We start from the raw sequence: 26,248 nt of genomic DNA, 5'->3' as shown, positions 1-26,248 counted from the left end.
TCCCAGAATTCAAGGAAAGCAAAATGACCAAAAAAAAAAAAAAAACTCCTGATGACTAAAGAAGGTTAGTTCAAACACTGCATTAGGGATCCATACACAAGAGGCCATTTTAAATTATGAATTTTATTTCAATCTATAAATGATAACAACTATAATAAAAAGAACAACCCCTGGTTTAAAAACCCTCCCTACAATCACATAGTCCTTGCCCTGGCCATTAGTCCCTCCAAAAAAATGGAATAAATAAGTTCTTTTGTCTCTTTCTTTAAATCTTAAATACATCTTTAGACATGATGAAGGTTCCAAAGCTCAGTAATGCAGTTTCACATTATTCCTGTTAAGCCAATACGTCGCATTTTCTACACACAGACAATAGTTTTGCTTGCATTTTTAACTTTTTTTATTAAAAAAGATGCTTTATTTTCCGAAGACACATTAGAAAAATACTGCAATTACAGAAAAAAAAAAAAAAAAAAAAAAACAGGCACTAAACAACTAAAAACTGTCCTAAACTATTTATATGGCACAGATTTCCAAATTGAGGACATTTCAGAAGGTGAAATTATTCTATGCGCTCAACTGCATGTTTTTGTTTCAAATCCCAAATAGAAAATTGTTTAAATCAACGTTCTGAACTTTTAATCAATTTATGCAAATAGTAAAAGCAGAAATTAAATCTCAGACGTCTACATCAATAAATACGACAATGTGTGCTTTTGTTTAAAAATCAGACCATCTACAGCAGGGCTTGCAAACACACTGGGTCTTTGCTGGGCCAGGCCACCAAATGGGGTGGGTCTACAAATTCATGGCAACTACTTTGTAGCAGGACATCAGCAAAATGAATAACTCATACCTGAGGCTACAAGCATCAGCAATGTATAAGTTTTGCAGTTACAATTGTTACGTAAAAGTCCAGTAAACATTAAATTTATGCTTACTCAAGAGATTTAGCAACTGGAAATTTCTGCCAATATTTGACAGCAGCAAGTTGTTTTTAGTGTCACATTATAAATTACTTAAAAATTCAAGAATATCCCAAATAATGGCCTGTAGCTGCTAAAGAAACCCCTGTGCTAGCTGAGACTGAGGCTAATGAACATCACACATTTCAACAGCAGGTCAACATCAGAAAGTAGTTACTAACGACGATAGCACTCACTTTTTGTACCGTTGATAGATTACATTTGCTCTCTGCATCACTCAGAATAACTAATCCTATAAGGGCTCACATCACCATTACCAAACCTTTTCTCTAATCTTCTGAAGGACAGTACAAGTCAATCAATCAGTCAATCTTTATGATAGCATAAACTTTTTGCCTCTAGAAATTCATACTTGAACACTACGGCTGCAGAAAGACATGCTATTGAAACTATCAGTGAATGGGCTAAATGAAGGTGTACAGGTACATTGGTGTGTACCTGCACCAGACAATCAACCATGTCCAAAAGGAAGGCTGCAAGAGGTCCAAATCACCCATATTTGTCAGGATCTTTGTCATCATATCAAAGCTGAGGGATCACTGTCCATCACCATTACTCTCTGGAACAGAAAGGGCCCTGAAGGTAGGTGCAGAACATCACAGAATAGTTTTCAGTGCATACTGGCAATTTTAGACAAAGTAGGGGTCCTGAAGCTCCAGGGAATAAGGGCATTTAGTCATTCCAATACTTCACTGCCACAGCCTCAGCATCAGGCCTCTGCTGGTATTAAAATACTAGGATCACAACTTTGGGTGTTTTTTTGCAAACAAAACAATCTAGGATTCAAAATTTCTACATTGTTAGGCTCAGTATCTAGCCAAAGTTCAATTTTTCTTGTATTAGTACATACAGTGGGTGACTTCATTCCATGATTAAACCACATTGCTTTCAATTAAATGTTTAACAAGGAAAAAGATGTGCACACTGTCAACAATTCAACAATACACATGAAACATCCCTATTAAACCCACAGACAGATACAATGATTAAAAAAAGAGGAACATTTCTGACTATATAAAGCCAGATTATGTGTTCTTCTGGAAGCCACTGTAGTTTGAGGGGGGTAGGCCTGGTGTAGCCCTGCCCACATGGGTATAGGTAGATAAAGGGGGTTAGAATGAGTAAAAGTTCATATGAGGAAGAAAAAGTTGAAGACCAGACATATGGAAATGGGATGGGTAGCCTTCAAGGCATGTTAAAGGAGGAAAAAACAAATGAGACTGGTATGTAGGTAGGAGGAACAAGTGTGGATAACATTAGTATAGGCGCTCTGCAAGCACTATCTTCTGTCAACCACCGAGCAATGTAGTGGTGTTGTCCTGAGAAAGGGGCAAGGGTGTACAGGAGTCCAACATGGCAGGAGGATATGAGAGAGAGAGAGAGAGAGAGAGAGAGAGAGAGAGAGGAGATGAATACAAAGAAAGAGGAGACTTCACTGGGTGAGAATATAGGAGGGAACTTCACTTGCTGGTGCTCTCGCCTGTGCTGCCAGACTGGGCCACAGATGCAGACTCCTGGCCGAATGGGTTCAGCTGGTTTGTCTCCATGGCTTGGTAGACGAAGAAAAGGAACCCAGCCACAATGCTGAGCAACACCAGCTGCACCCATACAGGGAAGGAACGGCGTGAACAGACTTGGCCAGCAGGGGGTGCTACAGTCCCCCCTGCTGCCCTGGAAGAGGAGGAGAGTGGGGCAGACAGCCGTGGGATGGAACAGCTCTCCTCATAAGATGTGGTTTCCACACGTTCGGTGCGGCGCAGGAGCTTCTCATCCAGCCAAAAATCACTGGGAGTGAGTGGCCTTCCAGCCGCCCCGCGAATCGGCCGCCGGCATGTTGCACTGGGGGTAAGCAAAGAAACAATTGTCTGTACATACTGTTTACTTTTCTCTTTGTTAACATCTAAGATCTGTGGTGTGGCAAAAAGTCTGGTACAATCACTGAATTCAGGTCATAGTAACAAATGTGTGTTTAGATTCTGAACAGTGCTCTGGACGCACCATTAGCTCTGGTGGGCTATAGCAATACAGGCTCCTTGGCATCTGGCTCTGGCAGACAACTGCTAAAGTCCCAGTCATCTGTAGCAATGAGATCCTTTAGACAAAATAGGCCTAATCTGACAGCCCAAGAGCTCAAAGATGCTCTGCAAACATATTCAGTGACTATGTAAACCATCTGACCCTCACTGCTTAAAGGATTAGAGAGATAAAACAACATGCAACTGATCTGCAGCCAAGGTTATAGGGATTCCTGTATACCATCTAAGTGAGTGTATGAAACATTAACCTAACAACATGAAAAAGCTCCAGGTGAACACCAAAACAAAAGGGTTTACTTACTGCAGTATAGTTCAAACAAACAATTAAGCAACTACATTAATGACCTTAATTTTAACAGCCAGCATGTAAGGTCTTATCACACATCTTCAGTTTTAAATAAGTTATTCTAATAAAATGTCTGTTTAAAACTTTTAACCATCACTGATCTAGAGCAACTTGAAGAGTTAATTGTCTTATACATGTTTTTTCCCCCACATATAACTGAAAGAGATTCAAATCAACATCATGTAGATTACCTAGCCAGGCAGGACTTACCTGATACCTGTGGGTGTGCTGACCTCGTTTGGGAACATCTCTTTCAGAATGTCCTTGCCATCTACTCTAGGGGTCTGGTCCCCTGCTGTAAGCCTCTGTTCCACCTGTGGACATACCAGAAATGTACAGTTTCAGAGGAAGGGCAGGAGTGTGTGTATGTATCTTTCTAAATGCACATCTCCTTACCTTTCCTTGGACCGTGTCCTAATGCCAGCTGGACTGCTTTCAGAGTTGTACTTACACACCCTCCAACCAGTGAGAAGACTGACAGACACTTACGCAGTAAGGCAGCAGTAACAGCACCAGTAGCTCTTTGTGGAGCCTATCAACAGCCCATGGCACACACACCAAAATCAGACCACGTGCTGTGCCCCAATCAAGCGACCAGAGTTTCTCACCAAGGCTGTGACCAAAGCTGACCCTGTACCACCAAACACTCACCCTTCTGATTCTCAGACCTACAGGTGTACGTGGAATTGTCCCTGTTCTTTCTGGAGTCATCCCAGTGAGGAAAGGAGTGATTTTCTGCTGCTTCCCCTTAAGTTGGGGATCTCTGCTGGGGGCTGCACACTCCATATCCTCCTGTTCAGGAAGTGGAAGTGTGCCATTATGACAGCTACACTTATACTCCACCATTCAGAATGAAGAGTATAGCCCCAGTCTCCTCCTACTGCCCATCAATTCCAGAACAGAGGTGCAAACAGGCTATCCTTTCTCAAGAAAGGGCCACTAGCAGGCAAGAGAAGTGGGATCAACGACTGAATTCAGTGCACAAGTGCACACATGAAGAAGCGGCGGATGTCACCTCCATCAGTGCAGTGTTAAGCAGGGACAGCAGATTGGGGGTCTTGAGAGCATGTGCCTTGGTAGACAGGGCAGACCCATTCTCATCCTTGCTGTTAGGCTGCAAACACCAAAATCCCCCCCCCACCCATTCAGAGGCACAGTCAGTGACAAATCTGCAGATACTGATACAGAAAAACAAGCAAAATGCACCCCAACAGGTCTGTGGAAAGTGCACAAGCACCCTTGTGTGTCCCTGCTGGGAAATGGAAAAGGAGTGGTTACTGTTCACAGACTTTCCTTGTGAGCCAGAAAGCCCCATGGAAAATTCAGCAAATGTGGTGCCACAAGGGTGAGGAAACTGCATCCCTAAGCAGGATCGATGAGCAAAAAGGCAGAACAAGAAGGATAGATAAGGTGGAAGACAGGCATTTGGTGCTTAAGATGTGACAGGTATTGCAGTCTATTTTCTTTCTTTATGAAAGTAAACATCCTTTTCAACAGATCGATTCAACACACAAATATATTCAATTTCTAATGCTGGAGTGAACCATAAATGAGATGGCTAAACATGTTATAGTAACTACTATTTGAACAGGACATCTACTCACAGAACACCCTTTCAAATTTAGAAATTTTCTTTAGACCAGTTTTATCAATCCAAAAAGGTCCATATTGATGGTTCCTGAGAGATTGTATTGCTCTACTCCATGCCCATGCCATGTGAAGGTCAACATCTACACCAAACTCCTTATGTCCTACATCTACCTTGGACACGTTGGGATATGATGGAGACTCCATGTTGGCAGTTCGAGGGGAACAAGACTGCAACCGAAAGGAAGCATCTTCCTGAATTAGTTCTGGCAAACTGCCGCAGGTCACTCTGAAGGTGTGGGAGGACGATTCAGTCCATTCAGAGTGAACGAGGGATGAAGGTTTGCAAGATTTGGTGGTTAACAGGGGACTTGGTCCTTGTAGTGACTCCTTCGGAAGGAACATGGAATCAATGGGGAAGTAAGGGCCAGGTTAGTCAAGAGAATGCAGAGGGGAGGGGGGAAAAAAAAAAGAAAAAAAAAAAAAAAGACCCATGACAAAGAAGATATAAGTGGGCTCTGCTACACTTTCCTTAAACTTTTCACCCACCAGACTCTCCTGTTCATGCAGTCTAGGGTCAACTACCACTAGAGAAGGAGCAGCAGATTCTGGGGCAGAACACTCAGAAAAGTCCTGGTGAGGGGGGGGGAGAATGGAATTAAGAGGGGAAAGGCACACAAAAAGGGAACAAAATGTGATATCATAGAAACGGGAGTGTCTCAATCCCTAGGAAGCAGGGCTGTGGAGTTGGCACACAATATGTTTGACTGACTCCAATAACCGCTTCCACAGCAATAATTGACTCTACAGCACTGCCCAAAAATTGCACATTATTTTGGGGGTCGACTTATCCGGCGAATATAAGACTAAACCTATACTACACCTCTAATTTTTGCAGGTCAACTTATACCGTGGTATATACAGTACATTTAGTCGGAACATTTTTACCAACTACAATAACCCCAACAATTGCTTCTGACTACAATGCCACAACTCCTAAGCACTGCTAAGAAGTCAGACCCAGTGTACTCAACTCCCAAGGGGAGGAGTCAGGGGCAAAGTGTCAGGGAGGTGGGCAGCAAAGGAAGAAAAAGAAAAGGAGCCTGAAGTCAAAGAGGTTTTACAGTATTGTCGGTGGCAGGGACTGCTTGATCCTGCCAATGGGAGAGTTGCCGCATCCGTCTCTTCACGTTCAAGGGAGGCTCTTCTTCCTCTTGCTCTGCCAGCCACTGTTCCTCTTCCTCAGGGTTGTACTGAACATACATAGATCACTCAGAATGCAGAGCCAACTTTCCATACTGTGTGAAGCAAACAAGGATGATTACCTATGCTGGCTGGATTCAACCATGCTCCTAAGTAAAACACCTTCCTGCAGATATCTTTACACCAGCTAAATTCAGCACTAAGACATGAATCTAAAGACAGGGTAGCTCCCACCAATCTTAAGAAGTTCCTGTTTAGGGACTGCCCCTGTGAGACAAGAAGTGCCATCTCAAGACTGCCTTGATGTTCCCAAGATATGCCCCTTGAAGCAAATCTGGAGCACAGAATACACAAGGTAACACCGACCTAAGTGACTGTTGCTGTTGGAAGAAAACTAAACATAAAGCTAAGAACCAGAATCTTAGTTTCACCATACTACATCAGCTGGTACTTGTAGTTGGTTATATGACAATGCATGCAAGAAAGGGGGGGGAATCCTCTTCAGTTGGAAGACAGAACCAGTCATTTAATGGGCATAAATGACAGCATTAGACTGACTCAGGCTTAAATGGCTTGAAGCAGGAACTAATCATTCAGTGCAAGTTTATAGTGCAGCTGCTGGATTGGTACCCAAAGGATATACAATACTCCACCCCTACCAGGCAGATGTTACCTCTAACTTGCAGTTTCAGGCAGGAATGTCCAGCCCTACACTCAACCATGTTAGTCAGGAGATAAGCGGAGGTTCATTTATAGTAAAAAGTACAGGCTCTCATGTGCAAGAAAACACAAGCTAATCCAAGTCATGTGGCAATTTCTGTCACAGCCCATTTACTCAGTCTAAGGCGTGATCATGCGCTCTGCAGTCAACCCCCCCCACTTGAGGGCACTGCCCCTCCCCGACGTTCAGTCCCTGGACCCTTTGGGACCCATTTTATTTCCTGAAGGCTTACGTGTAGCTGCCCAACCTGTCTGAAATCCTTAGGTATATTTAAAACAACCTCCAGTTTACCACACAAAAACACCACACATAGTGGTCTTTTACAGTTTCTATTCAATTGTTATGTCAGAAATTATATATATCATTTACCTTTAAGATGTACATAAGTAGGTGTGGGAGCACAAACTTATTTATGCTGGGTTACCTTATGAATGTATGCAACAAGGTTCATGTGTCTGAAAAAGGCTAAATATCAGTCAATGTAAATGTCAGTCTTATTCGGTTTCATAACTTTAAGACTCTCTATACAATATACATATATATAGTTGCACAGTGTATATATGACCAGTTCATTTTTCACATGATCAGACTAATAAGGGGGTATGGTCATTCTAATGTGTCAAATGTCAGTTTTCAAAAATCCTTTTGAAGCACAGTTATCCCTTTACATGCAAATGTTCTTATTGTTTTGAGGTGTACACTTAAGGAAGGGGGAGAACCAAATACTTTGATTTTGGTTTTTTTTTTTTTTTTTTTTTTTTTAAAATTGAGGTTGTTTGCCAACTAGCCACTTGAGAAAACCGTAGGTGTTATTAAAAGTTTACCACAAGTACAACTTGTCACGTGGCCATTTTCCAGGATTACTGTTTAGCTTCTGACTCCACTCTAGAGACCCACAACTGTGATAACTTCTAACCCTTATTTTGGTGGTATTTAAATGGACAGATTTTAACACATTTTGACAAATATTATCAAATCTCCTTCCCCTCAACAACGCTCTAGAAATGGTGAACGAAAGTAGAGCTTGTTTTTTTTTTTTTAAAAAAAAAAAAAAAAAAAAAAGACTAACATAGACCAAGCACTCAAGGGTTTGTTACAGATGCATATCAGCTATTCATCGAAGGAGGAGGAATTGGGGCTCTTGTTGTCTGTTCTGTTGCCCAGCAAACTAGTTCTTCAGAGTTCAACCTGGTAGCTTGGATGAAAGTGATGAGTAATGAGATGAGAGATTTCATTGGTCAAATATTACCTAGTTGAGAGAGCCATGTATGTGTTACAAAACATGAATGAGCTGTATGGAAACTAATTTTGTAAAACTGGATGATGTCTATGTGGAATTAAATGACTGTACATTTTACTATTTGGGGGGGGAGTATAACTCCTTAGATTTTTATTTATGGAGGTGCCCAGGGGGAAAGTGTAGGCAGGGATGTTTAGTGAGAAGTTACAGAGATGCAGTCCCCATCTGGCAGCCATACATGAAGTGCTTTACAGGTTCCCATAATGAGGGTGGGGGGACAACTTTTTTGCTGGTTATAGTCTGGTTTTTGCACCTTGGGTTTCTACTTCAAGGGATCATGTCTTCTAGTTCTTATTTCCAGCCTTACGCCCTGTGTTACCAGGTAGGCTCCGGTTCCCCGTGACCCCGTATGGGACGAGCGGTTCTGATAATGTGCGTGTGTGTGTGTGTGTGTGTGTGTGTGTGTGTGTGTGTGTGTGTGTGTATGTATTACCAATGTTGCAGTCTTGCTTTAAAAACTTGCACGTCCTTTCAAATATTCAAAAGTAAATAAATTAAATGGATTCGTCTTCTTAATGAATTCAAAACTTAATAGGATATTTCTTATCCATATTTTCTTTAGCTTTACTAACTAAATAGTAATATTTTGTTGACAATGGTTCTGGACAATGCTGAACTATATTACTGGATCATACTGTCTATATTTTTTACATAGTTATGTTGCTATGACCCAGTGATGCTGCTGTTGCAAAAAAAAGGTGTGAATTCTTGAAAATACATTTAAAAAAATACTGTGATTGACTGGGCTGTCCAGTGATGGTCAGATTAACGGTATATGCGAAAGCCTGTGTGTGCGAGCAGGAGACCCACCCTATTGGTCTCAAGGCGGCGGGCTCGCAGGCTGACTGGAGTCTTTCCCCTGCTCCTCACACGCTTCTCCACCACAGGAACTGGCTCAGGCTCAGGCTCTAGCTCTGGTTCTGCCTCCACCTGCTCTTCTGTGAAGTGATTATGGAAGGGAGGGAAGGGAGGGAAGGGAGGGGAGGGGGTTAACTGAAAGAGCAGCTTCCACTTACAAATGTTTGCATTACTGCTCAGTCTGAGTTTATACTTAAATTACCTTCCTCCTTGTCACTGTACTGGTCAGAATCAGTGTTGCCATTCTGGTTACCATCTGGCTTTAGGGGGGCAACAATGGGTGGTGCAGCCTCAGGAGGGCCCTGGTCCAGCAGCTTCTGCAACTTCTTTTCATACAGCTTGCGGGTGGAGGCTTAAAAAAAGGGAAGAAGATTATTTCTTAGGCTGAAGCACTAACCTCAGCTTAACTACAAAGCTTAAGGATACAGCACAGCCCTGTACCTGCAGCTTTTTGGTTAAATTTCATGGTCCTTGAGCACTGAACTACTCACAGTCAGATGTACACTTCCAGTAAAAAGTCTGAATACACTGGAGCAACCTGATCAATATTTGTTTCAGATAAATGGGAGAAAAGAGTGCAATGTCACTGACAAATGCCCTGTATCTGTAACAATTCCTACAGAAAAGCTGAGAAGACATATTGGCTGATTTCCTGCTAAAACTCGTTAGAATGCGGAAGAAAAACCCAACTAGTTTCCCCCCAAGTGTACTCACTTTTCACTAGAGCTGGAGACATTAAGACATAAAAAGTAGAGCAAGATAATAGAAGGAAAAGTGACCAATACATGAAAACACGTGCACACGTGTTACTCACCCACGATGGGTCCAACACTGATGCCATATTTCAACAGCTGGTCTTTCAGGTCCTCATCAGTAAGCTCGCTGACATCCACCTCATCTGGCCGGGGTTTGTCCGTCTTTCTTGTGGCTTTCTGTTGGGGTTGTTAAATATTCCAATAAATGCTGAATGGCAGCCATAAGAAACAGACGCTAGGTCTTAGACAAGTTTACAGAGCAGTCATATATGTGCAGTACAGGTACACAAGGGACAATTACTCCAACACAAAGGGCTACATTCCTACAAAACTGCTGGGAGCATGCTTCTTTCAGGGCTCTAATCCTGCACAGCTGGCAAAACCTATGGAGAGCCAGACGGAACAAGGCTTAATGTGGCAGTATGACAGGATCGCAAGCTGTTTTCACCCTCAAAGTTCAGACCCATCATGGGTGGAATGGTTCAGGCGGCTTTTAAAAGGTTCCAACTCACTTAGTGGCAAGGATCAACTTGCTTTCTGGTACAGCAAGTGTGAAACTACACTGCTGGGGGTGTGGCATTGTAAACAGACAGACATGTGATAAATGAAAAGCAGATGGATATTGCTTCACATTCCAAGGCACAGCGAGATGTGTACTGTACCCTGCTCAGTTGCCTTATGACAGGGTGTCTCTAAGAGCATGGGTTCTTACTACATATGGCACCCACCTGTGTGCCTCAGGGCAGTATTATTTCCTCTCCAGACACAAGGAAAGATGGAAGTCTTTGCAGCGACTGTTGGGCCTGTCCACACCTCTTGAAATGGCCAAGGAGGACAGCAGACATGGCCATGTCTGTGACCGATCTCCCTTACAGAAGTTTAGCTGGCAGGGAGTTAACCCTTTCAGGGGGGCAAGCTGAAGTGTTTCCTCAGGTGATGAAAGAATTTCATTCCTCAACAGCCCTTTGCAAGGTTCTCATGAATTCCCATAAATCAAAGACACAATTACCATTTAATCCAATGGGAAAATTTTCCACGTGTTCCTGAACATCCAAATTGACACCCATTTACGAAAAAAATACCACCAAATGCTATTAAAATGGTCAAAATGACTTACATTTACAATTATTAAGCAGAGGCTTTTCTCCAAGCTGATTTCCAACGGATACTATGTAGTGTTATCAGCCTACACCCCTTACTCACCAAGGTGACTTAGACTGCTAGATACACTACTTACAATGGGTCACTCATCCATACATCAGTGGAACAGACACACTCTCTGTCACTCACACACTATGGGGGAACCTGACCAGCATGTCTTTGGACTGTGGGAGGAAACCCACGTAGACACGGGGAGAACATGCAAACTCCACACAGACTGAGCGGGGATCGAACCCATGTCCTACTCGCATGTTGGCCAGTGTCGCCCAGTAATTGCATTACTTCCAAGTTGAACACTAGGATATTATATAATGTGGAGCTGATCCTTCCTTTCCCCAAAACTGAGGTTGGGGAGTTAACCTGTCCATCAGAGAGAACTGGCAAGGGAAGACATTCCTGGGACTGGGGAACTAGGGAGGCATTTCCTCAATAAAGAGATTGACTTGAAAAAGAAAAAAAATGTCTACTCCCAGGCCCCAGATGGAGACTACATTTAGATATATCTGGCTAACATCCAGAGGGCCCTCATGCTGCCAGTAAGTTTAACAGTATGGGCTGCACAGCACCATTGGCTAAGCACAGCAAGTTCTACAATCAACCGTACAAAGTTCAAGATCGGTTTCACAATTAAACAACCTCACGATATGACATGGGAAAATGACTCCAAATGCTGCAAAGGCAGCCTGTAATACAAGACACCTTTCCTTCTCACAATCCTGTGATGGATATTCCAGACCCATTGCTTGAGAGGAACAACTCGCTGTGAAGTCCCAGAAAGTTTAAAGGTCACCAGGAATTGCATAGACTTCAGTCAGCCTGCCCTTTTCCAAATATCTTTTCCCAAAAAGACAAGATGTTTCAAGAGCTAACTTGAGGACTGAGGATTCATCTCTTTCTTTAACAATCCCAGCAGGTCTCTTTAAGCAAGATGTCAAATTCCTCATAAAATATACATTAATGTAGAATTTCCACAGAAAAGCAAGGTTCTGTCAAAAATCACATATTCAAAATTAGACAGTTAAAATTACAGAAAATAGATCCCTGCTCTTGACTAAATTGTTCAGAGTCCAGCATTTTGAATGGGGCTGCAACTCAGAGCTTGGGGTCTTTACTTCAAAGTGGTGTTAGTGACAAGCAGGACCTAAGAATTTGGATGAAATGGACACTCTCTGATCCTTTTAGTCCCAACAAGAAAAACAAGCAGAGCACTGTTTCATTCATAATATGTCACCATTCTCCCATCCTCATGGGCACATGCTCCTTCTTACTAGACACACCCTCTTCCTTTTTTGCATCGCTGGTAGTCGTGCACACGATCAGCAAAAAAGCGACATGCATGGCGCCAAAGCCAGTAACCTGAGCCGCACATAACCTGTTATAAACAAGATAACCCACAACAGGCTCTCTCACCACTCACAGCCAAGTTCAACAAAAATGCGGGGAGGTGGAAGCGGCAGACACTCAGCTAAAGTGATTTACGATATATCAAAACTTTGAAGACAACAGCAATGCCATTTATGAAACCCAAAGAAATTTCCCCTCATATGATCAAGGTCACACTACCAGATTGAAATCAACTATGAAACACAGCAGATCAGTCAATTACCCACAATAATAAAGAGTCTGACAACATATGATCCTTGCCTACATCTTCTCAAGTCACCTTGGTCAAGAAACTAGAAGAACAGAAAATGCACACAGCGCGTTCCCTGCTTCAGTGCCTGCTGACCTCCTCTTCTGCTCTAAGAAGTGACAATAATAAAAAGGAAAAGTTCCATAGAGCTTGCAAAAACAAGCACCTGTTGTATTTCTTGCTAACAATTTCTTTCCAGTTTGATAGTATGTTTTCGAATACAAAAAAAACCCAGTAGATCCCCACATTCCAGAGTGGAAAAACAATACAATATGGGTATTGTAAGGCACAATGGCACAATGTTTCCCTATGGAATGCAGATAGGTTGTGTTTGTAGTATCGCTGTGGACAGACTGTCCTCAGAGTACAATAAAAATCAAGATGTGTGGATGCATAACTACTTATATATAAATACCCGAGTTTAGTGTATTCAGTAAGGCAGCGTGGACAAAAGTACTGATGAAATAATAGAATAAAAGCGTCTTCCGCCTCTACCTCGCCAAAACAGGGCACGTATGTATGTGCATCACAAGCCATCATCCCACTCGCACGGCTAAAGTGAAAAGCACGGATTGGAAGCAGCAGCCGAATAGCATTAACTCTGCACTTTCCGCAGGAAAACGCGAATAAAAATAATAGTCCCTTAAGCATTTGTCACTGTGGTTCCAAGCGACTAATTCGACAGAAAGCGTGCAATAATACACTCACTGTGAACCGGGTAGATTTCTTCACTTCATACACAAAACACCGGTAATTTTCTGTGTCTGACACAGATGCACGTAAAAACAAGTTTTTGCAGCTATTTTCTGTCCCGGAACTGAGTGAAGCGGGAAAACTGGCGCCATCGCGCCACGCATGTGCTCACTTTTGGAGGGAAAACGGAGTGGAGCAGGAACGACCACGTTTTCATGTAGCAATGGGTGACTGGGGGGGGGGGAATCAACGGCAATTATCAGAGTGACACCCAGCGATCATACTGTTGTTGTTGCGGGGGTACGAGGCATAAGCCCAGGAAATTCATCCGACAGTCAGTGGAAGTGCAGTGAGTCACAGCAGATGACTGGTCTGGTGCGGCACCTGTCTGCCACTGTCTGACAGGTGCCGCAACTTCACCGCCTTTCATTTAGTGAGACTGGATCGGCGCACACTCCGCAAAATCTGCGGCCCGATTACAAGTACCTTAAGTTACAACAACAACGATAATAATAATAATAATAATAATAATAATAATAATAAAAAAATAATAATAATGCAATGAATGAGCGTTTCTCCGCGCGATAAGTTACAACACGTGCGCGCCACATCCGGAGTGCGCGTGCTCGACAGTTCTCACCCGGCCCGAACGGCTCCTGTTGGTCACCACCGGGGGGGGCAGGTCCTCGTCGCTCGAGAAGGCGTCCGGAGCGCCACCGCTCCTCCGGTTCTGCACGGTCAAGTTCTTCAGGTACAGCTGCACGTACACATCCTTCTTATGCTCGCCGGTGGGAAGCGCCACGTTGTTGGCCAGCAACTCGCTTTTCAGTTTGTCCTTGGTGAGAACCGAGGGGTCTTCCAGGAACATGTCTGCGGGGCCGGAGGGGGGGGTCTCTCCGAGGAGCGAGACGACGATCAGCGCGCGCGCGGTCCCTCGACGACAAAAAAGAAACGCAGCTGCTGACTAGCAGGTTGGCTAACAGGCGCCTCTCCCGGAGCGAAGCAGCAGCGACGGGCAGCTGAATTCGGCTGCTTCGTTTTGCTTCTCTTATATTAAATCCTTTTCCCGGGGTTAGGAAAGCATGGAAATAATTGCAAAGATCTTTTCTCCCGTTTTCCCAGCGTTTAAAACACCACACACTGTCACTGAACACTGGCGGATAGAAAAGGGGGGAGATTTGAGCGCCACCCAATAAACTCAAAAGCTACTGGATGTCACCGAGAGGCAATCGACTGTGCGATTGGCCGAAAGTGAAATCAAACGCTATTCGACGGTACGGAGAAGTAAACACCCCCACCATTGGCTGAAAGTGAAAGAAGATATGAGCGCTGAAAAAAGCGCAAATGAGGACAAGAATAATTCGACAGTAATGACTGTACAATTAAGCCGTGATTTTAATGTTGCCGTTCCATGTTAATATATAGACGAATGAATATTTAATTAGATAATGCAGTAAAATTAATAACGTAGTATTTCCTCTTAAGTGTAAATAAATTTACGCAATTCATTTGATATCCATTCACTTGGCCTAGCATTTTCAAAATCCGCTTTCAAAATCAACGCGCAAAAACAGGTCTTCACTGACAAGTTTACATTTCCCGTTCTCCAGTAGAAAATACTGTGTATCAAAAAGCGCCGGAGGGATAGATATTCGTGGGTAATGTTAAAAATCATAATTTCATCGCATTTTTCTGTTTTAGGGATGATGAACAAAAGTCGGTGGCCTTTCAATAAACTGCCCTGAAGACCCAATACATTACAACATGCCGCCTGTGTATAGTGGGAATATTTGCCATAGTTTACATCACCGAACATGCTAAATTACTGTGATAACTAACCTTTACTATTATTATAATAAAATACTGTATGTTACATATACAATTTTGCATATTTTTGGTTCCTTTCTCACTATCATCCAAAAGCACAGAAGACCTGCACAATTTGTGGTTGCAAGTAAATCTGTTTCCAACAAAGAATGTGTTTATAACTGTCTTATAATTATTCACTCATGATTTAAATTAAACCGAGTACCATAACAACTTCCCACTGCACTGACTTATCCGCAATTTGCCCATCCACAGGCATCGCAGTCTCACGAAATACAACTGAATGTCAGTGTTGAGCTATTGAACGCAAAATGTGTTTTTGTCAGTCACATTATCATCTGGACACGTCTCCTGGTTGAAAGTGGGACAATAGAAAAACACAACTGACCCCGACGTGATTCGAACACGCAGCCTTCTGATCTGGAGTCAGACGCGCTACCGTTGCGCCACGAGGTCTCATCCAGCAACACTCCTCTGCAACTGAAAATTTCAACATTATCGCCTGAATATTAACCGTTCTCCTAATAAAATATACTATTTAAAATAGAAATTCTCATACCTTTTAAAAAGATAGAATTAATTCTTATTCAAGGTACTGAATTGCTTTGAAATTAATATTTCAGTCGGCTTTTAAAAATGTATTCATCGGAACATTGGTTAAAAAGTCAAACATTTCTTTTTTAATTTTAAGCCAGTTTAAAACAACGGTTATAGACCGAACCACAAAAATGGCTTCTTGATCCTTCATCGTCAAAGTAACAGTAGCGCCGTCTAGTGGCTAAACAGTAACTATACGTGTGAGCAAACGTTAAGTTAACTCCAATAAACAGACAGGTTTTTAAAACACACAATTCAGGAAAAAATCGTTTGACGTTACCTTTCCCTTTTGCATTATAAAATTGTATTACTTTGCCAGTAGGTAGCTGTAATACAGCAATGACTCTCATTCACCGTGGAGCGACGTCCCAGGGCGATCGATTCTCCTGTTTCAATAACTTAAAAAGTCAAGTAACCGATTTGTCTCGCGACACTCAAATTTCAGAGTTTCAGAATCACAGTCCCTCCATAGGGGTCTGAGTATGCAGGTTTTGACTCCGTCTTCTGACTTCCATCATCAGATGAGTGCTTCTGAAAAGTTACATTAAATTGCAATTACTTTTTCCATATAATTAAGTAATAACATATAGTTTCGGGCAAAATACATCATTAGAAAGAGTGTATAAGTAACTTTCATAATGGACTTGTTGTTATTCTGCCATTTCCCAATGAATGAATGAATGAATGAATGAATGAATGAATGAATCTGCATACAGGCCAGGCGCCCATAAATGTCCTGGCACATTTTCATCTCTCCTTGCCCCTCCTCCATCATCCTCACCGCTCAAGATTTTGAATTGCTGTTTACAGACAAAACTGATGCCATCTGTAGCATGTTATCCACACCCACCACCTTCTCTTCCTGCATTTTAACCCCTATCTGAGATCATAATCTGACCTGCTTACACACTGAGCCGCCACTTTACCCCACACACTATTTCTCACTAACAACTCTTTATTTAGTCTATTTTTAATTTCTCACTGTGGTTGCTTCCCATTTCTCTTCAAAAGTGCCTACGTCTCATCGCTGTTACAACAAGCCTTCTTTCTAAGACTTTTGCATGCACGTTTATATTTGCATTCCTTGCCTAGAATGATCTCCTTGACGGATACTGGTCTCAGTTCAAGATCATTTCAACACCAAGATGTCTCCAGTGTTCTAGAGCTGCCTCCTTCTCCTCAGTTCTCATTTCGCTCAAGTTCTATGTAGCATTTAAAATGTCCAGCCACCAAATTCCCATTATCTCATTAGAACAACCCGGAATTAAAGGATCATCAACAAAACGTTGTGAATCTTACCTATCAGGTAGATCATATGGGTGGTTTTGACAGGTTTCTCTGCCCACTTTATCAGTTAAAAAGTTGGGTGTGAAATGACTCACACCTCTACTTCTTTCAGCACACTAAAGCCATAACCTGACCTTGCAGATAACTTCCTACAACATTTTTAGAACCTGTATCTCATATCTCACCTGATTCACAAAGTCATTGGTTATGGGTGAGCTACCAAAGGGTTCCAATGTCTCCTTGTCTTCACTGGCTTCTGTAGCTACCCATATAAAGTTCAAAATACTGGTTATGGCCTACAAAACGATGAGGCAATCAGCACTCATATAACTACAGGTCCAGATCTTTCCATACATCCCAGCAACATCGTGATCTTCCACCCCTGGCTGCTAGCTTGTCCCACTCACGAAAGGTCCAGAATCAAAATCCCACTGGTTCTTGGCTTTGGCGCTGATGAGGTGCAGTGAACTTTCTCACTCCCTCAGAACTGCTGAATCCTCCCCAGCTTCCAAAATGGGTCTCTTTTGGACCATGTGTCTTCAAACTGTTGACAGCTATAGAAACTTGTCCAAGACCTCCCGCTATTATAATGTGTGACATTGCTATTTTATTCTCACTTCCGCAGGCAGCTACTTAAGTAATGTGTGCCAATAAAACGGTGGTATGAGACAAACAAGTTGTGCTTTGACAATCGTGCATATCTGTTGTCGCTGAAGACACTTGACTTGTCACCCAGCCTGATGTGTGCGTTGCTTTTGAGGAACAGCGTTCCCCAGATCTTTAAAAGTAACTTGCGGAAATGGGTTAATATGAGAACTATGGGATATATGAGATAGCAGGGCAAGAATTCGAAGCAATCCAGACTGATCTCCTGCTTAAGAGACGAACATGGACGGAAAACGCGGTCTTTTAACATGTCCCCTCGCGTGTCCTGTCGTCGCACGGTGTGGCCCTCTCGGCGAGCCGTACGTACGGTTTGTCGTGCAACAGGCGCGGAAATTCCTGCCAGGGTAAGAAACTTGTCGGCGAAGTAGTAGTACCTGGACAAAAATAGTTAAATCGTTGCACCATCGGAAACAGAAAGACGACGTTATCTTTAGAAAGGTAGCAGTGAAACGCATTCTATTCTCTAGATAATTAAGTCGGGTTACTTCGATTTTCCAGTTTTCACCGAACACACCCTCTTGATTTTCAGAAGCTAGTAAGCTAAGCAGCGCAGCTGAGCTGGAAAAAAACAAAAAAGTCTAACAGTTACACAAATAATATTTCACAGCGGCCAGTAACTGTAGATGTGAAACAACGAAATAAATACAGCTAAAATGACTGGTATCTTGAATAAGCAGCGGTTTGCTGATGTTTACAGAAGTTCTAAGTGTGGCGGTTCTAACTAACTAACTAAGACTAAGTCTGAGATCTAGAGTGAATTTGTCTCGCTTCGTCGCCGCCCACGTCATCAAAACCGAATTTTAATTGAACTAACTTGACCCTTTATTTACCTTCTGGAATTTAAGTCCACAAACTGCTGAGTGCTATAGGTGGACGTACCGACGGTTTCCTGACGAATCGTGTCTTTCTCCGGCAGCCCCCGAGGCACAGAAAGCGCTCTTCCTCCCTCCCACCGGCTCGCAGGCGGCCGCTTCCCGAGCGACCCCGGCAATGGCAGAGCTCACGCGCCTCGTGTCTTCGGGCGATGACGTCAAGGTGTGGAACGCGGCGTCGCTGACGGTGCTGGAGCAGTTCAACCCGCACAACGCGAGGCATCCCGTGTCCCGGGTGTGCTGGAGCAGCAACAGTATCCTCCAGTCGGCCTGACTTGTGCATGATAATGTACTGTACACACAGGTGGCACGTGATCGTGAAACCTGGAGGTTAATGGTTCCAGTCCCAGGAAGAGCCCTGCCGTTTGTTCTTTTCAGAAGGTTTTAAGCCTGATCCACTCTGGGAAGAAAAAAAAAAAAAAAACAAACAGATGTGTATATATGGGTTAAAATATAAATCGCTCTATAAGTACAATTACCTGCTAAACCAAGCTAAGTTCGAGACTGATGTTGCATGTCCTCATTTTCCACTTAATGGTGAATGAACATTTTGTGCATTCATTGACTTAACTTTTTGGATTTGTAGAGGAAGATGTTGTGTTGGGTCCCTTAGCTCAGCTCAGATCAGTATCTTGTGAGTGCCAGTACCAGCGGGGACAAACTGGTGGTGTCCAGTCTGAAGTCGTCTCCAGTCCCGCTGATTGAACTTGCAGAAGGGGTGAGTTGACAAATGGCCGCGAGAGTGACAGGCACAGGTGAGCTATCATTGCCTCTCTGCAGCTCTTTCCTATCGTGTTTAATGTCTGCATGTTTGTGTTCTCCAGGGTAAGCAGACCCGTATCAGTCTAAACTCCACATCTCAGTTCCTTGTGAGTGGAGGCCTGGACAGCTCTGTCAACATCTGGGACCTGAAGTCAAGGAAGCTGCACCGCACTCTTCAGGTAGTGCCTTACTGGAGTCATCAAACACATGCAAACAGGCATCCTTTTCTCCCCTTTCCTGCAAAATCTTACAGGAGATTCTTCCTTACAGGACCACAAGGAAGAGGTGACCTGCGTCTCTTTCAATGGCAACGATGCCTACGTTGCTTCCGGTTCGACCAGCGGTGACATTGTCTTGCATAGTGTCATGACTAACCTGTCCAGCAAACCCTTTGGGTATGGTGCCAACCAGGTGAGTCTCTCATTCCCTTTGCCCCTCTCTGAGGAATTTGAGTCAGGGATTCTGACTGTTACCAAAACCACCTGAACAGGACAGGACCTGACCAGGTAGCTCTGTCACCAGCTAGACTGCGCACAAGTGAATGTGTAACCACACACACCAAGAAACTGAACATAAATGGCCAAGCCTCTCAACCATACCTAACACCTGTGTGTCATTTGTTTAGCGATCTTAACTATCTGTACTGTGCAGAAGCGGTAAAACCGAATAAATGTAATAAGCCACAAATGTAGAGTCCTGTCTCTCTAGCTCCATGAGGATAGGCCTGACGGTCAACAGGCTCTGGTCTGGCTGACAGCAGGAATCTCTGTCATTCTGCAGCCCATCCATGACCTGAAGTATTCTTATGTGAAGAAATCCATGCTGGGCAGTGTGTCAGACAGTGGCACAGTAGTGCTGTGGGATGCCAACACACAGAAGGAGATGCATATGTTTGAGGGGGTGCACAAGGCCCCAGCTTCAGGGTTGGCCTTTTCCCCAGCCAATGACCTGCTCTTTGTCACTGTGGGTCTGGACAAGAAGATTATCTGCTATGACACATCCAGCAAGATGTGAGTAAAGATAGTGACAGCTATAGATAGATTTATGCTACAATTTGCCTTGTGTGCAGTATAGGTGGTTCAGTATAGGCATTTGTAACCCTGAGATGTACATTGTTCTATGACTGGGTCCTTGCATTTATATGGCTGTCTGTGCCTGCAGTGTCCTGCGTAGCATGCGGGTGGACTCCCCTCTGACTGCCATTGATTTTACACCCGATGGGGCTGGGCTAGCTGTGGGGTCTACCCAGGGGAAGGTGTACCTGTATGACCTGAGGAACCTCAATGCTCCTATCAAGACTGCTACAGCACACAAGACCTCGGTCACCTGCCTCCGCTTCCAGCACTCCCATGTGCATCACACAAAGGTGCAGCCCATTCCTATGTAACTAAACATTCCTAAAGAAATATCACAGTCTGCCATCCTATGATACTGTTGACTTAGAGTTGCAGTCTTCCTGTTCTCCTGAACAGTTGTATGTTTCTTTACACTCCATTGGCAGTATTGTAAGCACACAACCACTATCCACAGACTCCCCACTGGAGTTGTAACAGAGCTGTGGTCACACATAGCAGGAAAATTACTTTCACGTTGGTTGAGTACAGTATCTACTCCGTGTAGGATGTTATCGATTAGGCAAACTGCAGCATCAAATCTGTTTTTTTTTTTTTTTTTTTTTTATAAGTATACAACAGAAGTGAGTACACCCCTGTGCACCCTCTGTCACTTAAATGTCAGATGATTCAAAATTATATCACTTTACAGTAATTTCCTTACTTCTGAGTTGAAAAATAGGATATTTGCTCTTTTGTAAAATGTAAAAACTAGCAGTTTAGATTTATTTTAAAAATAAAGGCCCCACAGTAGGAACTCAAGAGATTAAAATCTTTTAGTTTTTCAATACTTTGTATGTCCATTTTTATTTTTGGTGACGGACTCGATACTCCTCTCCTGTGAACACCAGAACTTTCTCAGTTTTGGACTTATGGGCTGATTTGAATCTCAGTAATGAAAGGTATACTGACTTTTGTTGCATTGAGTTCCTACTCTGGGGCCTTTATTTTTAATATAATAGATCTAAACTGTTAGTTTCTAATTTCGCATAAGAGCAAATATCCTGCTTTTCAGTTCAGAAGAAATGCAATTACCTGGTGACACGGTGGCACAGCGAGTACCGCTGCTGTCTCACACTGCTTGGGTGGTGTGAGAGGGCGTTGGTTTGATCCCCGCTCAGTTTGTGTGGAGTCTGCATGTTCTCCCCATGTCTGTGTGTGAGTGACAGAGACGGTGTGTTCCACTGATGTATAGATGAGTGACTCATTGTAAGTAGTGTATTTACCAGTGTAAGTCTCCTTTGTAAATAAGGTTTGTGGGCTAATAACACTATCGAGTTCATTAGAAATCGCTTTGGAGAAAAGCCTCTGCTAAATAAATAAATAAATGTACTGTAAGGTGACTCAATTTTTAATCATTTGACATTTAAGTGACAGGGTGCACAAGGGTGTACTCATTTCTGTTGTATACTGTATAGGCCAGTAAAGTCAGCAGCAAGACCTCCTCCAGCAAAAGGACGTCCGTGAAGCAGGAAACCCCTGTTGCCTCCACACTCCCTCCTTTGTCCTCGGGCACCCATTTGTCCACACAGCCTGTCTCTGACCAGCAGCTGTGTGAAAGAGGAGATGAAGATACCCAGAAAACAGGTGAGGGCCAAGAATCTGGTTTTTCAGTATTTTATTAAACTTTATATAAGAGCTGCGTTATTGTTGAGGTGGCAATTATGAATTTTATTGATTAGTCACCTGCCTGTACGTCTGTCATACCACAGAACCTAATCAGCTTTTTACCCTCCATGCAGGTGCCACTAGTGTGGATGTTGTGCTTCCCAGGGAGGCTGAAGGCCAGCACAGCTCTGAACACCTCTCCAGCTTCAACAAATTCAGCAGCGTGGGCCGCAATAGCCTTGACATCTTCTCTCCAGTCAGAGAGGGTCAGTCTATTGGTTCTGTAATTGTCCCTCTGTCTCAGTCTATGTTTCTTGCTGCTGGAGCAGTAAAAAGGTGCCACCTTGTGGTTCTCACCCCTTGTTTTCAGACTATAAGGCCCACAGGACAAGTGGAACTACTCCACGTGAGGAGAAGAAAGATGGTGTGTACTAACTCTAAAGCTGTCTGTGCTGTGTTAGATATGGATATTTATTATGTGCTGTGCAGAGGTGCACATACCTCTGAATTTGACCATGTGTGCACCCAGAGCTGGACTTCCTGTCCCAGTATTCCAGTGCTGCAGCTCACCGCCGAACCCCCCTGGGCACACCTGGAGGATTTGGACCACTGTCAGTGTTTGACACCCCTCCACCAATCAGGGAAGAGGAAACCTCACCCTCAACACAGGTTCAAGCAATGATTAAGGAAACCAAAGAAGTAAGACCATGCTGTGTTATAATGATAAGAACAAAATTGTTTATTTAATCCTATCTGATGACTAATAAATATGGAGTATTTATTAGTTGTCAAAAAACACTTCTGCCCGCGGATATTGATAAATACCTAAAAAGAAGTAGGTTACTGCATTAGTAATGCAACTTAAATAATTCTTTATCTGTGGTTTGAATTATAGGGAGATAAAGAGAGAAACAGCAGCCTAACTTTAGAGTTAAATGCACAGACTGCGCCCACCCATGCAGGGCCCACTGTCCAAACACCTGAGGCTCACCTGAGAAGTTGCAAGGAGGGGCTGGGCCAACTGCTCTACAATACACCTTTCAATGGCTCTACTGCCACAACTGCACATGGAGAGTCTGGTATGTCAGAAAGAAAACAAACACACACATGAGTGGCTAATGGAGAGAAACATCAAACTTCTGTGTACTGTTGACAGGGGGAGCAGCTATGGCTCCTGCTCTATCAGAAGGATTCACTGAAGTAGGAGGTGGGGTTCCTATGTCCACCCAGCAGGTCCACTTTATTAGAAACATGATCCATGAAGCACTGGAGGACTTTAGGTGAGTCTGCAGCTTCATCACCTGTCCCACCACCTGATGTCTTCAGTATTTCTGTTCAGAGTTTATCCTTGCTGCCCTTTCAAGCGATTTTATGTTACACACTCAGGTCTGTACAGGCACCACTCTCCAGTGTGGGGCCCCCTTTCCATACCCAGGAGCCCCACCTCAGAAGCAGTAAAGAGGGTCCAGGCCAACAGGTCAGTGACACACCTGTTAATGGACCTGCCCCCACTACTGCTCATGGTAAGTTTGGTACACCATACAGAAAATGTGCACTCACACATGTACACAAACTGCTCTGTAACAAAATTTTATGTACAGGCAGTCCCCGAATTACAAACGAGTTCCGTGTCCTCAGTCCGTCTATGTCGGATTTTAACGCAAGTCGGAACAGTTAGGTTTGGTGGGTATCTACCGTCAGTTTGTCAAATGTTTGACGTACGATGTCGTATATCGTGTATATTTCTATGCATAAAAACAAATGAACACTTTGGATATACTAAATCATCTTTAATATAACAATATGGTGGTGGTAATTATTATTATTATTATTATTATTATTATTATTATTATAATACAAAATAATGATGTAATGGAAAAAAGCATCTGCTAAATGAATAAATATAAATGTGATAATAAATGTAACTGCAGTATTTATAATAAAGAGAGACATAGAAAGAGATAATAAATGTTACTACTGTGATGATGAACAAGGGACATGGAGGAGACTATACCCAATGAATGGAGAGAGGGAGGTTTGAGAATGCCTGGGGAGTTGGAGAGAGAGGGAGAGGGAGAGAGAGAGAGGGAGAGGGAGAGAGAGAGAGGGAGAGGGAGAGAGAGAGGGAGAGAGAAACATTACCGAAACTTGTTTGCTTTTCCATTGTTCCTTGGCATTTCATCTTTTGTGTTATTTACTCTTTAGTTTCAGTCATGATCATTTCCTTTTTCTTGGATGCATCACATTTACACTTTGGTGCTATAGTTAGGAGGGTAAAAACAAAAAATTAAAGCCAAATACAGTAACACAAGACACTGTAAACAGGAAAAGAAGGGAATCTGGTCTCCCACGGGCTCACGCGCCCCGCCCGTGAGCCAACAAACCGCTGTAGACGCGCAGTGTTTTGATGAGCTTCACAAAGTAGCACCTGTTTATCATTACAAGCCATTGTATATACAGTAACTCAAATTTTTAATAGCTTAATTATGAAGTTTTCATTTAATTGTTACTTAAGGGTGACAAAAAAATCAACTTCCGGTCAGTAAGGGGTGGTTTGTAAGTACGGGTTGTAAATAAGTCAGACGTTCGTAACTCGTGGACTGCCTGTAAACTCTTTACCCAGCAGGGAAGGTGGCCATAACAGGGAACATGAACACAGAGGCAGGGAGTGCTCCTTTGTCTGCCGTACAGGTCCACTTTATCCGCAACATGATCCACGAGGAGGTGGAGGACCTCAGGTGAGTCTTATTGCCCTCCAGCCCCCAGAGCCATCCTCTTCAGTTTTCAACCTTGTAGTAACTACCAGACAACCTTCTGTTCTCACTTCTTCCCAACAGAGATGTCTGTCACAGGGACATAGTGAACCTTCAGGTGGAAATGATCCGCCAGTTCTACATCCAGCTGGTGAGTACCACTGCAATAGCCATGTCTTTCAGTTCTTTAGATCTTGGAGAGCTCTGCTTCAGTGTTATTTGTTGTATGTAATGCAAGTGTTTGCTATGAGTCACAGTGCCCTTATTTTTTCAGAAAGAGATCCACGGCCTGATAGAAAAATACGCAGTGCCTTACTCACTGATGGAGGAGATAGAGCGACTAAAGGAGGAGAACAAGCGTCTTAGAACCAACTATTGAGGGAGTTCTGGTTCCCTCTGCTTGTGGTGTCCAGCCCCATGGCCCTGTATGCTAGGGCTAATGCTTTGCCTCAACTTTGTCATAAATTTTAGAGGGAAGAATTTGTTTTTGTAATTTTTGATACAAGTGTTCTTTCCACTGAGCATCTCCTTATGTGTAACTTGATCAAACAGCAAGTGCCTTACTGCTAAAAGAACAGGAGAATGCTACAATGAAGGCATGAGCCCTGACCCAGACTGGTAATCCTGTGTGCCTCTGCTGTTTCGGGTAGCAGTGCCAATCGAGAGAATCCAGTACTTGCTTAACAAACTCATGGCTTGCTGAAGGTGGGGCCAAGGATTTGTCACAGGGTGGTGTAACTGGCACTGATCATTGAAAGTATAATTCTGGGTTTCATTTTGGCTCTTAAACATGCCCTAGTGGGGCAGCAGGGTCTTCCGGTTATCGTTCATCTTATTTCTAAGCCAGGTCATTGTTTGGATAGAAATGCCATCTGTTGATTGTGATAGGGCTTACTGAAAAGAGCCATTTTTATGGCTCTCTGCCATAATGTACACTTGGGTTTAAATTTTTTCACAAATTTATAGCAATAAACATCAGGTGTGCATTCACTCTGGTTTTGTTTTAGTCTTTAGTGCACATGGAGGAATTACAAACATTTACACATGAATACTACTTAGTATCTTGTACAATGTAGATGTGGTGAATGAAGCAAGAAATTTGACAAAGCTGGTAAAAATAAGGGCAGCGCCGTATTACTCAGGTAGTGCTGCTGCCTCACACTGCCCGGGCTCTTAAGAGTATACGTTTGAATTCAGCTCTGCGTGGAGTCTGCATGTGCTTTCTGTCTGTTTGGGTTTCCTCTGCTTTCTTCCCACAGTACAAAGTTCACACACACAGTCCGAAACCGCTTGCCCTGAGCAGGGTTGTGGCAAACTGGAGCCTGACCTGGCAACACAGGGCGCAAGGCCAGAGGGGGAGGGGACACACCCAGGATGGGGTCCAAAGTTCAGGTCAGGTGAATTGTCTGAGGGTCGCGGGGAGCCGGAGCCTAACCCGGCAACACAGGGCGAAAGGCTGGAGGGGGAGGGGACACACCCAGGACG

The 26,248-nt window shown here is 43.4% G+C and overlaps 2 protein-coding genes and 1 non-coding gene across 12 annotated transcripts; 1 reads left to right on the top strand and 2 right to left on the bottom strand.

Moving 5' to 3' along the window:
• Positions 1-1,266: 1,266 nt before the first annotated feature.
• tmpoa (thymopoietin a) lies at positions 1,267-18,584 on the bottom strand. 8 transcript variants are annotated; one of them, XM_018747395.2, is made up of 10 exons: positions 18,487-18,559; positions 17,964-18,030; positions 15,984-16,234; positions 15,495-15,586; positions 13,920-14,212; positions 9,852-9,969; positions 9,240-9,389; positions 8,990-9,117; positions 3,579-3,682; positions 1,267-2,825 (listed from the first exon to the last, which is right to left on the bottom strand). In XM_018747395.2, the coding sequence occupies exons 5-10, from the start codon at positions 14,145-14,147 to the stop codon at positions 2,447-2,449; spliced, it is 1,107 nt and encodes a 368-aa protein (XP_018602911.2). In that variant the 5' UTR covers positions 14,148-14,212; positions 15,495-15,586; positions 15,984-16,234; positions 17,964-18,030; positions 18,487-18,559; the 3' UTR covers positions 1,267-2,446. The 8 variants fall into 8 exon arrangements, with proteins under 8 accessions (XP_018602911.2, XP_018602915.2, XP_029102703.1 ...); XM_018747399.2 differs by lacking the exon at positions 18,487-18,559 and adding an exon at positions 18,142-18,208; XM_029246870.1 differs by lacking the exons at positions 15,495-15,586; positions 15,984-16,234 and adding an exon at positions 18,142-18,214 and having other exon boundaries at positions 18,536-18,584.
• Positions 15,491-15,562, bottom strand: trnaw-cca (transfer RNA tryptophan (anticodon CCA)). The gene has a single exon. It is a non-coding gene; the product is annotated as a tRNA-Trp (tRNA).
• nedd1 (NEDD1 gamma-tubulin ring complex targeting factor) lies at positions 17,949-26,032 on the top strand. 3 transcript variants are annotated; one of them, XM_018747392.2, is made up of 17 exons: positions 17,949-18,000; positions 18,573-18,782; positions 19,152-19,246; positions 19,353-19,469; positions 19,561-19,701; positions 20,071-20,300; positions 20,452-20,656; positions 21,821-21,989; positions 22,145-22,276; positions 22,381-22,434; positions 22,540-22,709; positions 22,906-23,089; positions 23,167-23,290; positions 23,397-23,533; positions 24,637-24,748; positions 24,848-24,914; positions 25,038-26,032. In XM_018747392.2, the coding sequence occupies exons 2-17, from the start codon at positions 18,647-18,649 to the stop codon at positions 25,140-25,142; spliced, it is 2,178 nt and encodes a 725-aa protein (XP_018602908.2). In that variant the 5' UTR covers positions 17,949-18,000; positions 18,573-18,646; the 3' UTR covers positions 25,143-26,032. The 3 variants fall into 3 exon arrangements, with proteins under 3 accessions (XP_018602908.2, XP_018602905.2, XP_018602907.2); XM_018747389.2 differs by having other exon boundaries at positions 24,634-24,748; XM_018747391.2 differs by lacking the exon at positions 17,949-18,000 and adding an exon at positions 18,017-18,094 and having other exon boundaries at positions 24,634-24,748.
• Positions 26,033-26,248: the final 216 nt, after the last annotated feature.

Source organism: Scleropages formosus, chromosome 2, assembly GCF_900964775.1.
Source record: "Scleropages formosus chromosome 2, fSclFor1.1, whole genome shotgun sequence".
Taxonomy (NCBI): Eukaryota; Metazoa; Chordata; class Actinopteri; order Osteoglossiformes; family Osteoglossidae; genus Scleropages; species Scleropages formosus.
This window is presented reverse-complemented; position numbering and strand designations above follow the sequence as displayed.